Source organism: Hordeum vulgare, chromosome 7H (genome assembly GCF_904849725.1).
Source record: "Hordeum vulgare subsp. vulgare chromosome 7H, MorexV3_pseudomolecules_assembly, whole genome shotgun sequence".
In the NCBI taxonomy this organism is placed as follows: domain Eukaryota; kingdom Viridiplantae; phylum Streptophyta; class Magnoliopsida; order Poales; family Poaceae; genus Hordeum; species Hordeum vulgare.
Window position 1 is genome coordinate 623,222,419 of NC_058524.1, and position 12,608 is coordinate 623,235,026.

A 12,608-nucleotide genomic window follows, 5' to 3' on the forward strand; every position below is an offset into this window, starting at 1 on the left:
TTTGAATACGAGAATAATTTATCAAACACGATTTTTTTTGAAAAAATGAGCACATTTTGAAAGCAAGGTCATTTATTTTAATTCTTGATTATTTTGTGAAGCATGAACATTAAAATAAAAATTATGAACAAAAGTTTCAACACAAGAACATTTTTTGAAATTAAGAATAAAAGTGGGAAAATGTCAGAAAAAATAAATAGGAAAAGGGAAAAAGAAAAAAAATGGAAAGGGGGATAATTAAAATTAAAACAAGATCATTTTTTGAAAAACAAACACATTTTTAAAGTTATGAACCATTACTGAAAAACGACCATGTTTTTAAAGCAAGAACATGTTTCTAAATTTAAAAACAATTTCCGAACACAAACTTAATTTAAAAAAGATAAAATAACCTTGAAATAAAAAAATGAAAAAAAAAACAGAAAATGAAATAAAAGAGAGGAAAAAGAAATTTGAAAACAGGAACAAAATCTGGAAAAATGATCAAATTATGATATATTAATATTTTTAAATGCCAGAAAATTTGTTGAAAAAAGATATAAATATGAAAAGAGAAACATTAAAAAAAGGAAAAAGGAAAAGAAAGTAAAATAAAAACAATAGGAATAGAAAAAGAAAAAGAACAGAAAAATAAAAACAAAAATAGAAATGAAAACAGAAAACCGGTTCAAAAACTTCTAGAAGGTTCCCAAACCAGTAAAAAAATGACTGGGAATTCTCTAGAAGGTTCCTAAAACCAGAACCTTGAAGCATAAAGTATGCTACAATTGGGCCGGCCCAAATTGCTCGCTAGGTCGTCTCACCTGTGTGCTTCACCGACTGTTTGACGCAAAATGCATCAAATAAGGTTTTCTAGTAAAAATAGTTCGTGTAAGATTCCGTGGATAACTATCTGATTACGTGGATTGGTTATTGGGCCTAGTTGGCTGGGCTTTCATATGGTTAATTCGGTGATTCGGTTAACTGAGTCTGATGACCGAGTTTACTGAAGTAATTTCGGTTTCTCAAGTTTGCTAACTGATCGAACAACCGAAGTGTCGGTCCTCGGTTAATTTGGCTTCCATTATGTTTTTTTTGGCTCCGGTCTTCGGTTTTCGGTTTTTATGCCCACCCTTAATTTGTTATGGTATTGTGGGTGGCCATGTGACCTGCAATGTTGTATGGTGCCGAGTGCTGGCTGACTAAAAAGCGACATGTATAACAGTTAGGTGTGGAGGAGATGCTTAAGTTGAGATGGATGGGTGGCCACACAAGGAAGGACCGAATCCAGAATGATGATATACGAGATAGAGTTGGGGTAGTGCCAATTGATGAGAAGCTTGTCGAACATCATCTAAGATGGTTTGGGCATATTTAGCGCAGGCCTCCAGAAGCCCCAGTGCATAGCGGACGGCTAAAACATGCGGATAATGTCAAAAGAGGCCGGGGTAGACCGAACTTGACATGAGAAGAGTCCGTAAAAAAAGATTTAAAGGATTGGAGCATCACCAAAGAACTAGCCATGAACAAGGATGTGTGGAGCGTGCTATCAGTGTGCGAGAACCATGAGTTGGTCGCGAGATCTTATGGGTTTCACCTTTAGCCTACCCCAACTTGTTTGGGACTAAAAGCTTTGTTGTTGTAGTAGTAGTAGTTGTTTTTGTTGTGGTTGGGCATGTGCCGACCTATCTAACTATCTCGTGCAATTATGTTAGGAATTAGTTGGTCCGTAGAGTAGAGTGGCGTGGCCTACAGTTTGTTTGATTGTTATAATTGGCGGGTGACCTACATGATTCAATATATGTCGAAGCTAAGGGGCGAGGAGGCTGAGAGGTCCATTGGAACAAAACAATAATAATCGCATGTCACTGAATTAGGGAGGGTAACATGTAAATTTTATGGAAAAAACGATATGTTTAGTGCCTTGTGTGAAAACAACAAATTTAGTGCTCAAAATCTTGCTACTTTAGGGAATCAGTTTTTTTTTCTCGGGGCACAAAAATGTTTTCTTTCTGTATGGTAACCTGAGAAGCACATAAACCGTTTTATTTTGCAAAATTGCTACTCCCTCCGTTCGAATATACTTGTCGAAGGAATGGATGTATCTAGATATATCTTAGTTCTAGATACATCTATTCTTATCCATTTTTATGACAAGTAATTCCTGACAAAGTGAGTATAAATCATCAACATAAGTACTCCTATTGTTCCTCCGGGGAGCCATTTTGTCTCTCCACTTAGCCCCGCTGCAGTAGAGGTATGGCTCACATGTAAGCAGCACAATAGTGCCAGTAGCAGTCCATCTAAACCCTACAATTGGAGTCACAAAACTTTCGGGTGTCTTTGATTTGCAGATTTTGAAAACGCGAGAATAGAAAAACTGCATGATGACAGTAATTAATTCTGCATGATTGAATTAATTATGAAGAAATTTTCCCATGATGCAGTTCAATTTTTTTTGAATCAAAGAGGCCCTCGGGCATTGTAGAGCAAAGAATTAGAATGGCTCATTACATATGAATTTATGGATTTTAATGCGGATTAAAAGATACCCCCTCAACGAAAAAAGGATAATATTGTCTTCGGTATCCAAATCAATGTACTCAATACATTTGATCTGCAGGCTAATACAGCGATAGCCTTTTTAAGTAACTTTAAGATTCGTGCGAACTTTTAAGGGGGGTGTACCGAGGCAAAACTCATGAATATATGATTGACTTGCAGTACAAGGTACAGTCACCATTATATAGCGTCCAGAAAAATGTCACCATCAGATATACACGAAAGCAACATACATATGGCCCAACCAACAGTAGTCAGCCATTCAAACTGGTTATCCTCTTGCAGGCTTAATGATCATCAAATCATAAACAGTGACAGCAAATTATTCCCGTGTGCACGCAAACTCAGTCAGATTTCTCAAAAATAAAATAAAATCATGGAAGCAGAGCTAGAATGCCAGGCTCGTTGCAAAATCCTTTCACTCGGATCAGCATGTACTATGTTACTGCATGTAGGCTCACAAGAACCTGTCGACCGTGGCGGCCAATGCTGTGTCTGCGATGGCGCCGATCACCGTCTCCTTCCTTTCACCGTCCTTGAAGATGAGGATGGTGGGGATGCTCCTGATGCCATATCTCGTGGCCACCTCCTGGTTCTCGTCCGTGTTCACCCTCAGACATCTCAGCCTGCCGGCGTAGGCCTTGGCCAGGTCTGCGATGATGGGGTGCATCAGGCGGCAGGGGCCGCACCATGGCGCCCAGAACTCGACCAGCACCGCCGTCTCGCACCCCAGGACGACCTCGTCCCACGTCTGCTCCTCTACATCGCCCACTGCAAGTGCAAACAGGCACTTAAGATCAAAATGAAGAACCAATTTGTTTGTTTCTTGTTTCAGAAGAAAAATTCAACCAATACTCCAACTGGGCAAACATGCAGGCACGCTATTTTGTGCATGATGCAGTTAACCATCTGCGGATCAAGAATTCCAGATTCTGGATATGCATATACGGATATACCATCAACTGGGAGCTAGCAATCAAAGATAAGCGACAATAGCTAAGGCATGCCGCAGGTTTATGTTGCACTAGGATTAGTATGTTTACACGAGAAGCAGAAGTTACTAGTTAATTATAGTGTGAAAACTTACTAGTTCACTGTGACACTACAAGCAGAGGACATAAACAGTATCTTTTTATGCGTTACATACTACTCCAGTTGCAATTTAACCCAGAACTGAGACCTTGTTTAGATACATCTTAATGAAATACGCTAGTGCGAAAATGTATTAAAGCATCAACGTGTTTACCCCAAAAGCTGAGACCCTGTGCAGTCGTGTAGATAGGAACAGAAAATGCTAGTGAACTGCATTACTACGAAGGGGCACAAGTTTGTTTGCTCTATTTCTTTGTTTAGACGAGAGGCAAGTTGGCATTGCCAGTTGCTGAATGGATATATGAATAGGAGCATACCTGCACAAGTGTACGGTTACAGGTTCGTACGAGCAACATCTCAGTTCTGCCGAGAATACTGCTAAACATGGCAAGTTGAACAACAGCGTAACTGTGCCTAGGCTGGTCTGTCCACTACCACTAGGATGTAGCAAGCTAGTCCTATACTCCTATCAGTAGCTGGTGGAATCACATCACACAGTAACCTGATGCCGTTAATCATGTATGGATCGAGAATGTGGATTCTAGGTATATTTGGATGACATTGACCGGAGGCTAGCCATCGAAGGCAAGCGAGAAAATGCTAAAAAACATAGTATGTGGCAACACATAGATCACCAGCACACCACCCTGTTAAAAAGCTTGCTGCTAGTTCAGTTTGACACTAGAAGCAGAGGACAGAAACATGAGCTTCTTATTTGTTACGTACATACTAGTACTCCAGTTGCAACATAACTCGAGGACCGAGACCTTGTTCCGATATAAAATGCAGCGGAGTAGACCAGCAATGAAATGTACCAGAGCAGCAATATAACCCCAAAGCCAAGACCTTGTGCGGAGCGTCCAAGGAAGAGGACGGGTCGCTGACTGCACATAAGTTTTGCTGTGGTTCATTTATTTGGACGAGATGTGGGATGCCACTGCTAACTGCTGCACAAGTGTATTGTGTATCTTGCAATTGCAGGCTTGTATGGGTGGAATTCCAGTGTTGCTGACAGCAAGCTGTGGAGCACAAGTGCGTGTGGCTAGTTACGCTGGTCAAATCGGCAGGAAGCTGCTCCGATTCCTGTCTATCGGCCAAGCATGTGGTAGCGCAGATCCCATATACAGCACTGAGGATTGGTTCGTCACGCGGCGCGAGTATAGCCGAGAAGCAAGCAAGGAGTTCTTATCTGGGACTTGTGATAATCTGACGTACCGTGGTCGGCGGCGGAGGGGCCGGCGGCCTTGCAGCAGGCGACGCGGCGTCCGGGACAGGCGGAGGCGGCGACGGCGCCTCCGGTCAGCGGCCGCCGCCGCGGCTGCGGGGGGAGGAAGGAGGAGGAGGAGGCGCGGTGGAGGGGGTTGGTTGGGCGCCGGGCGGTGGAGGTCCCCGGAGAGGGCGATGTCGCCGTCGCCGCCGGCATGGGGGATCTCGGACGGGAGGGGGAGAGAGAAGGTTCTGGAAGGGAGGACGGGTCGATCCAACTCTGCTGTACAAATCGTCATGAGAGTAATATTGCTAGTATATAATTAGTAGACTGCTTAAGAGAATTCAGCATCAAGTTGGGCGTTTGGTCTAGTGGTATGATTCTCGCTTTGGGTGCGAGAGGTCGCGAGTTCGATTCTCGCAACGCCCCAACCATTTTCTTATCATTTCATCTTTTGGGCTTCACCCTTGTCATTTTTTGGTCTAGTGGTATCATTTTTATTTTATTTTTAAAGTATTTTAAAATCCGGCTGTTTTTTCTACCAATCAATCACGACGCCGATAGAATGTATAAACTATCGTCATGGTCAACTGCAGTAGGCATTGTCGATATTAACATAGTCAACTGTCTACGGTCGCGATTCGTGGTTGTAGCCCAAAATCCCTATAGATAGCCCCCTTCCTCCGAGTTAAGCGATTAGGTGGGGTTGGGCCACGAGTAGGCATCGGCAGATCCATTGGTTCCCAACCAATTTACCACCTCTCTCATTTGATCTCGTGCTCTCTTCCTCATCCAAACTCCTCTCAAATCGATATCATTTATTAGGTGAATCAAAGCCCTTGCATACCTTGAGGTAACCTCTTTCATCCCGCACACTTTGCGCATCATAACTACTTTGTTGAAGGTGTGCGTCCAACATATACATGTCGTTCGTGGGGAGTCCTTCCGTCGTGGCATGGCATACAATTAACCGCATGGACTCCTTCCATTAGGTGTTTTATCACAATCTGGTAGAGTGGTGGTGCTAGAGAAGGCTATACTTGCATATACCTCGGTGTGTCGAGTTCGTTGATGTAGCTCTTGTACTACACCGTTTTACTTACCTATGAATCCTCCAACATTGTTTGGTCAGTATGCAATGCTTAGGAGGTGATAAGGATCTTCAATTTAGACAAAGCCATCAAATTCCCCATGGCTTCACTTATAGACTCCCACTTCCTCACCGATCGAGAGGCCCAAACACATCCACCCATCAAGGATCCGTTGGTAATCTTCTAACATTTTTCACTTAAGGTGGACCATCATTCTTACATAGTTTGACTACATCATCGAGCGCAATGTCTGTATTCAATAGAAAGTTTGTTTGTCACATACAATGGAAAAATAATACGAGACTAGTGCAATTAAATTACTTTTTACATGCTAGTATAATTTGGCTATAGACCATTCAATAGAAAAATAAACTCCTCCCAAATGTGGGCTCGGCAGGGACCTAGCACTACAAGAAATATGATCGATAATGGCCCACCATTTTGGTCAAAGAATCATCATTGGTATCATGTTACGACCTTTTTTTGACCAAATTCAGAGGGTCAACAGTTGGCCGTCAAGAACGAACAACCATGACCTTTTCAGTATTTTGGTCAAGTATTCTTTGACCAAAAATAGTTCGGCCTTCAACTCCACTACAAATCCAGTTGCAATGAAGTTTCATCCAGTTACAACTCCAGCCCTAGAACCTAGTAACTATTACTAAAATGAGCACATAAAGAGAATGAAAGATGCAATGAAGCTTCATCTCAGTCAAACATGTTACAATGACTAACAGTTAACTGGTCCTACATTACATTGTGAAATGAGCACAATATGTGATTTGACTTGTAACTATATTCATGTGTGTATACTAAGTGTGGGTGATACAATTGAAGCCCGAGCTGCCATATCTTCTTTATTGCTCCGGAGGAACGAAGGAACATGTGTAGCAGTCTCCATTATCTTCCCAGCCCAGGCCGATAAATTTTCATCTAAAATTCATGTGCACACATTCAAAATCAAAAGATACAGTATAATGTAGGTATCAGTTAGAAAGTTACTGCATGAATGCAAACACCTTTTGGGTGACTCATCAGCACTCCAATCTATAGAAAAGTTTGTCCTACCAGCACTACAACTACATAACAGGGCCGTACATGGTTGTATCACTGAAGAGTTTGTCCTATCAGTCAATTCGTTGAAATCCTAGAATGTGCAGTGTTTTGAAACCATGATACAGAAAATATTTTATCAAGAAGTTTATTTTCTACATGTTTGTTCTAGGCACGAACAATATAAGCTGGAGACATGGAAATGCGCCTTAAATATGATCACCAGCAGCCATCAATGTGGTACTGGAAAACTTAGCATTTAAAAGGAGATTCAGTCTACGCTCTATAGACTATAACTTCTCCAAATTTGCATATCTAGAAAAATGATAGTCTGACGGAAAATACAGTGAATTGTGGACATCAACAAAACTGAATCAGTGGTACTCGTCGGTTATCAAAAAAGGCTGAGTAAGGATGAGCTAACCGAGAGGAGGAGATACAAGTAGGCAAGTAGCTCGTTGTGTTGGCTTCCAAAGCATAAGGTGTGGGGTGAGCCAAGAACCCAATATGTAGTGCCCCAAGAAGGACGGACCCTGACAGTTCCCTAACGTTCTTGGCGGGGACTTACAACATGCCATGGAGCATGCAGGATGAAGTGTGCGCATGGCGGCGGCGGTGCTTGTAGATGGAACACGCCCTCCTGCTGCCGTCGCCGTCCCATCCGTGCCATGCTGTAGGAAAGGGAACGAAACGAGGAGACGGTGAGGTGAGGTGGGGAGGAAGAATCTGTGCAAGGAATGAGTGGAAGTACCAACCTGGGATAGCCTGGTGCCGAATCCGCAGGCTGCTGGACTCGTCGTCGCCGGAGATGAGGTGGCGGCCGAAACCCTAGCTAGCCACGGGGAACAATGGAGGGCGGGAGGGCGGATTCTAGACGAAGGGGAAGGAGGCATGGAGCTTGGGGAGCTCGGGGAAGTTCTTTCCGTTGTTGGAGCTCACTGGAATAGGCCGGCGTGGGTGGTGGCGGCGGCGAGGGAGAGGGGATCGTGGAGAGAGAGGAGCGAGGTTACGAGACAGAGAGAGGGGGGGGTTACGCTGGAGTTAGGTGGGCTCTCTCTCTCGTGGCCTCGTGGGCTCCTATTTTTTTCCTTTTCTCTATGGATGGATGGAGGGATGTGGGTGTGGAGAGCTAGATGGATAGATGGATGGATATGCGCCACGTCATCGATCCGTGGAACAAATGTTTCCACCAATAGGAATCAAGCTCATGCAATTGTGTTCATCTTTTTATTTTTCTTCTAATTTTTTCTACCCTCTTGACCAGGAGGGCAAGTACTAACTGCATGCACATCGATGAAGGATTCGTCGGCCTCGTCTAGGACCACGTGAACCCGCCCGACTGCTACCACACGTGAATATCAGGTGGATGTGCGGCATTTCATCGATCTAAGGCATAAATGTTTCCACGAATGAGAAGTAACCTATTGTGTGGCTGTTTCCACCCTCGAGTGAAGACTACGGTGCCGTTCATGAAGGGGGTCACACTCTGGAGCCACGTGGCGGGCGTCTAAAGCTATTTTTGCCATTTAAAGAGTTTTCTGCCGAATCAGAAGGAAATCAGATGGAATCAGAAGGAAATCTGTCAAACAATTTTGCACAAGGGTGCATCTTGGAATGGCAAACAATGTTGCTAAAGGGAGTTTTTATTTTCTTTGGACATAAAATTCATTTTCCATTTGTAGCCTTGTCGACACCTATACAAGACACATAGGCGAAATTGTTGAGTTTTCTGCCCCAGCCACCTCTTTTTAAGCCTATGACCTTCTTAATTTTGTCATGAACGACCTATAATGCGGGCATAAATAGAGCTACACATGTCAGTGACCTTTTTGGGCAATGGGATTATGACCTTCTTGATAGAGATGGTCAAAAATTTCTACGGTTTGGACCCTCTTAGACACCTCATGACCTTTTTGTAGATTTTAGTCATAGATCTATGACCAATAAAACCGTCGTCAATATTTTTTTGTCATAAACGAGCTTATTTCTTGTAGTGTAGGGACTGAAACAAATATGGTGGTTCTGTGCATTTGGCTCCAATTTTTTGAAAGCCCAGGACAACAATCTCCCAAATAGAAAAGTCTTTCCATTCAGTGTCCTTCTATTTAGACAATATAAGCGATGTTAGAAACTTTCGCGTTTATATTAGATTCAAGTCGATGATTTTCTTAATTATGATCTCATTTGATTCCAAAGTCTTCTCATAGCTAGATAATAAGTACAACCAAGTTGATGTCACTTAATACCCTAAAAAAGTTGATGCCACTTAATAATGTGTCAATATCAGTACTATCATGTTCAGACCCGCAGACTTCCATTAAATAATTAGAAGGACCTCGATTCATTCCCAAGTATAGGTCTATGAAAGTCTTGTTAACAAATTAATGATCGGCCAGTTTATCCAGAAATGGCTGATATCTCAAGCCGATACACGGCTTGGAATGTCTGTTGTTCGAACAAAGATGGGGCATGCTCACTCATCTTATCCTAGGGGTGGTTACACTCTTATTATATTTGTGAAGCCATGATTGGTCAATATGCAGCGAGGTCATCTATCATATCTATGTCAACCCTTGTCCATATATACATATAGACCGACACTGCGTGGAGGTACACACGCAAAGCAAAATCATCCTAGATGACAATCTTTGCTTGCTTGTTATGTAATGAACTTATGAATTGCCAGTTGTTATGTTGCTTTGGTGGGATGCCAAACTTTGCTTTGTTATGTAATGAACTAGACCATGTCCTGGATTGTGACTTGTTCCTATGTGTGGCTGTTTATGTTCTAGCTAGTTGATGCCATGAGTTAGTTATATGTAATGAACAACATCATGTCCTTGTTATGTGCTAGTTGTTGTTATGAAGTATGAACTGCATTGCACCATGTCCTTGCTTTTGTTTTTTGAACAACACAACATGTCCTTGTTATGTGCTAGTTGCTTTTATGAAGTATACACTGTCATTGTTACATTTCGCTGGGTGGACCGTAGTTGTTATCTGTCAATTGACTTATATTTGAAATGCTAAATAGGGCTTAGCGGAAAGTGCCCTTCTACACCCAAGCTCAAATGAACATGGATGAATGGTAAATTTGAAAAATATATTGAAAATGTTAAAAACATCTATTTTTTACATCAAACTTTGACAAATGTTTTAAGAGCTCATAAAATTTCAGTATGAAATCACATTTGTTAAAGTCGTGTCAAAAACAAATAAATTAGTGCCTGAAAATGCTTTTGAAATTAGCATTTTCAGAGTTTCAATTTTGTTTTTTCGGGTGTAAAAACATCAAGTCTGGGCTCATCTCGCTATTGGGAAATCCAAATGGATAGTTTTCCAGTTTTTCAGCACATAGTCTATGCAATGTATATACCCGCTAGATATTGGATATTTATGTTCTTCTTCATATCAGAAGGACATGTTAATATTTCTTCAAAGTCAAACATATCGATATGACTAATTTGTACAAAGTCAAAGGTGAAGAAGCGTCATCAGTTAATTTGACCACGCAACCGATGCACAGGTAGCACTAATGAACAATCACCCGCATGCAATAAGCCAATAACTACTACTACTACCAGTATCATGTGGCTTCACCGGACGCCTAGCTATACAAATAATAGAGCGAATGGGCGCGCCTCGCACCACACACGTACGCATCAGAAATTACAAGTGAGCCGAGCGAATGGCAGCACCCAGCCATGCCATGGATGACATCGAGGCAGGGCATACGCCGCTCATCAAGCCGGTGCGGACGCCGGCGGCCGGGGTCGACAAGCCGATTCTGGCGGCGACGGCGAACCTGACGCAGCTGCTGCCATCGGGGACGGTGATGATATACCAGATGCTGGCGTCGTCCTTCAGCAACGGGGGCAAGTGCTACAGCAGCAACTGGTACATCACCATGGCGCTGCTCGTCGTGCTCTCCCTCTCCTGCTTCCTCTTCGTCCTGACGGACTCCTTGGTCCACAACGGCAAGCTGTACTACGGCGTGGCCATCTGCGGCCGCCTCAACGTGCTCAACCTTTCCAAGGGGGAGGAGGCCGAGGAGTTCTCCGACATCTTGCCGGAGCTGAAGAAGCGCCGCCTGAGGGGCCAGGACCTTCTTCACGCCTTCCTCGTGGTGCTCGTGTTCTTGGCAATGGCGTTGACCGACGTGGGGATTCAGAACTGCTTCTTCCCCAATGCCGGGGAGGAGGCCCAGCAGCTGTTCAGGAACCTGCCTCTGGGAATCACCGCCTTCGCCAGCGTGCTCTTCAGCATCTTCCCCACCAGAAGAAAATTCATCGGCACCAGCAATCACACTGCTTAGCGCCGGGCTCGGAAATGTTACTCCTATGGTTTGTAATAGTGTGGGTCCATTGACATGCATGTGACTCCTATGGTTTGTAACACCTGCACGGGGTAGCAGTTATAAGGTAATAATTATTGATAAAATCTATTAAGATGTAAAATGCTATGTTAAATTGCAGCTGCTATACAACTGGGCGGATGCTAAGTTATTCAAATAATGATACTCCCTTCATTCACAATGCCACCGAAGTGCCGCCACCGTCCAATCCAAAGATCAGAGTTTTCCCTGATGAGAGCCGCGGCGACGCTTTCAAGAAAGGAACTAGCTTCGCCGCCACCGGTCTGTCCGAAGATGGAACTGGTTTTCACCACGGTCAAGGCTCATCGCCACCGACCGCCACACCCCGGCTGACACGCCGCCCACACGATCATGGTCACCGGGCAACACCAAGCCACGGGCTCTGCCGAAGAGCACCGCGCAACCACCACCATGGTTGCTGCCCCAGCATTCAAGACCTTGACACCACCTCACCCGAGATACGCCGCTGCCCAAACTAAAGAGACGAATGGAAAGCTCCTGCCTTTCCCACCCCTAGGCTTCCCCTAGTACTGAGACCCAATAGGCTGCCATCGAGTCATCCTTCAGCACCGGCGCGAGACGAGTTCGGTTCAGCACACTCACTACCAGAAAAACGTACTACGCCTACGGCTTATTCTATGCCGACGGCTTTTTGTCGGGGCCGTCGGCATAGTTGGCATTATGCCTACGACTTTCTAAAAGCCCTCGGCACAAAAAAGCTGTAGGCATATCTACATCTACGCCGACAGCCTCCGTCGGCATAGCAAAGGCCATCGGCCTACAGAATAGTAGGCCTACGACCATCGTCGGCGTACATAGGCCGTCGGTATAGACGTGGGGCCGGCGACGGGCCCCGGTCCGGGGGCTGACGCCGTCGAATCTATGCCGACGGCTGGACGTCTGGCCGTCGGCATAGATACACAAAGCCACGTCATCGATCCGGGGCGCACCAACCAGCATATATGCCGACGGCTGCCGTCGGCATATCTGCCACGTCATCGATCCGCAGCGCGTCGACCACCGGCCCTGTCCGTATCTATGCCGACGGCTTTGCCGTAGGCATAGTTTTTTTTTCCTTCTTTTCTTTGCACCATGTGTGTATATATATATATAATTTGATTAACTTACATGTACCATGTGTAAATATAAATGTATTATTATTTTTATGAATATATATGTACTTTGTACTTTTTTCGAATACGTTAATGATGTGTCGTCATTTTCTTTGAATATAGGTCATGTGTAAACA

The 12,608-nt window shown here is 44.0% G+C and overlaps 1 protein-coding gene and 1 non-coding gene across 2 annotated transcripts; one reads left to right on the forward strand and one right to left on the reverse strand.

Annotated features, from left to right (window-relative positions):
- Window positions 1-2,771: 2,771 nt before the first annotated feature.
- LOC123411781 (thioredoxin 1-like) lies at window positions 2,772-5,095 on the reverse strand. The gene is made up of 2 exons (XM_045104744.1): window positions 4,849-5,095; window positions 2,772-3,312 (listed from the first exon to the last, which is right to left on the reverse strand). The coding sequence occupies exons 1-2, from the start codon at window positions 5,054-5,056 to the stop codon at window positions 2,999-3,001; spliced, it is 522 nt and encodes a 173-aa protein (XP_044960679.1). The 5' UTR covers window positions 5,057-5,095; the 3' UTR covers window positions 2,772-2,998.
- Window positions 5,096-5,197: 102 nt separating this feature from the next.
- On the forward strand, window positions 5,198-5,269 carry TRNAP-UGG. The gene has a single exon. It is a non-coding gene; the product is annotated as a tRNA-Pro (tRNA).
- The last annotated feature ends 7,339 nt before the right edge of the window (window positions 5,270-12,608 follow it).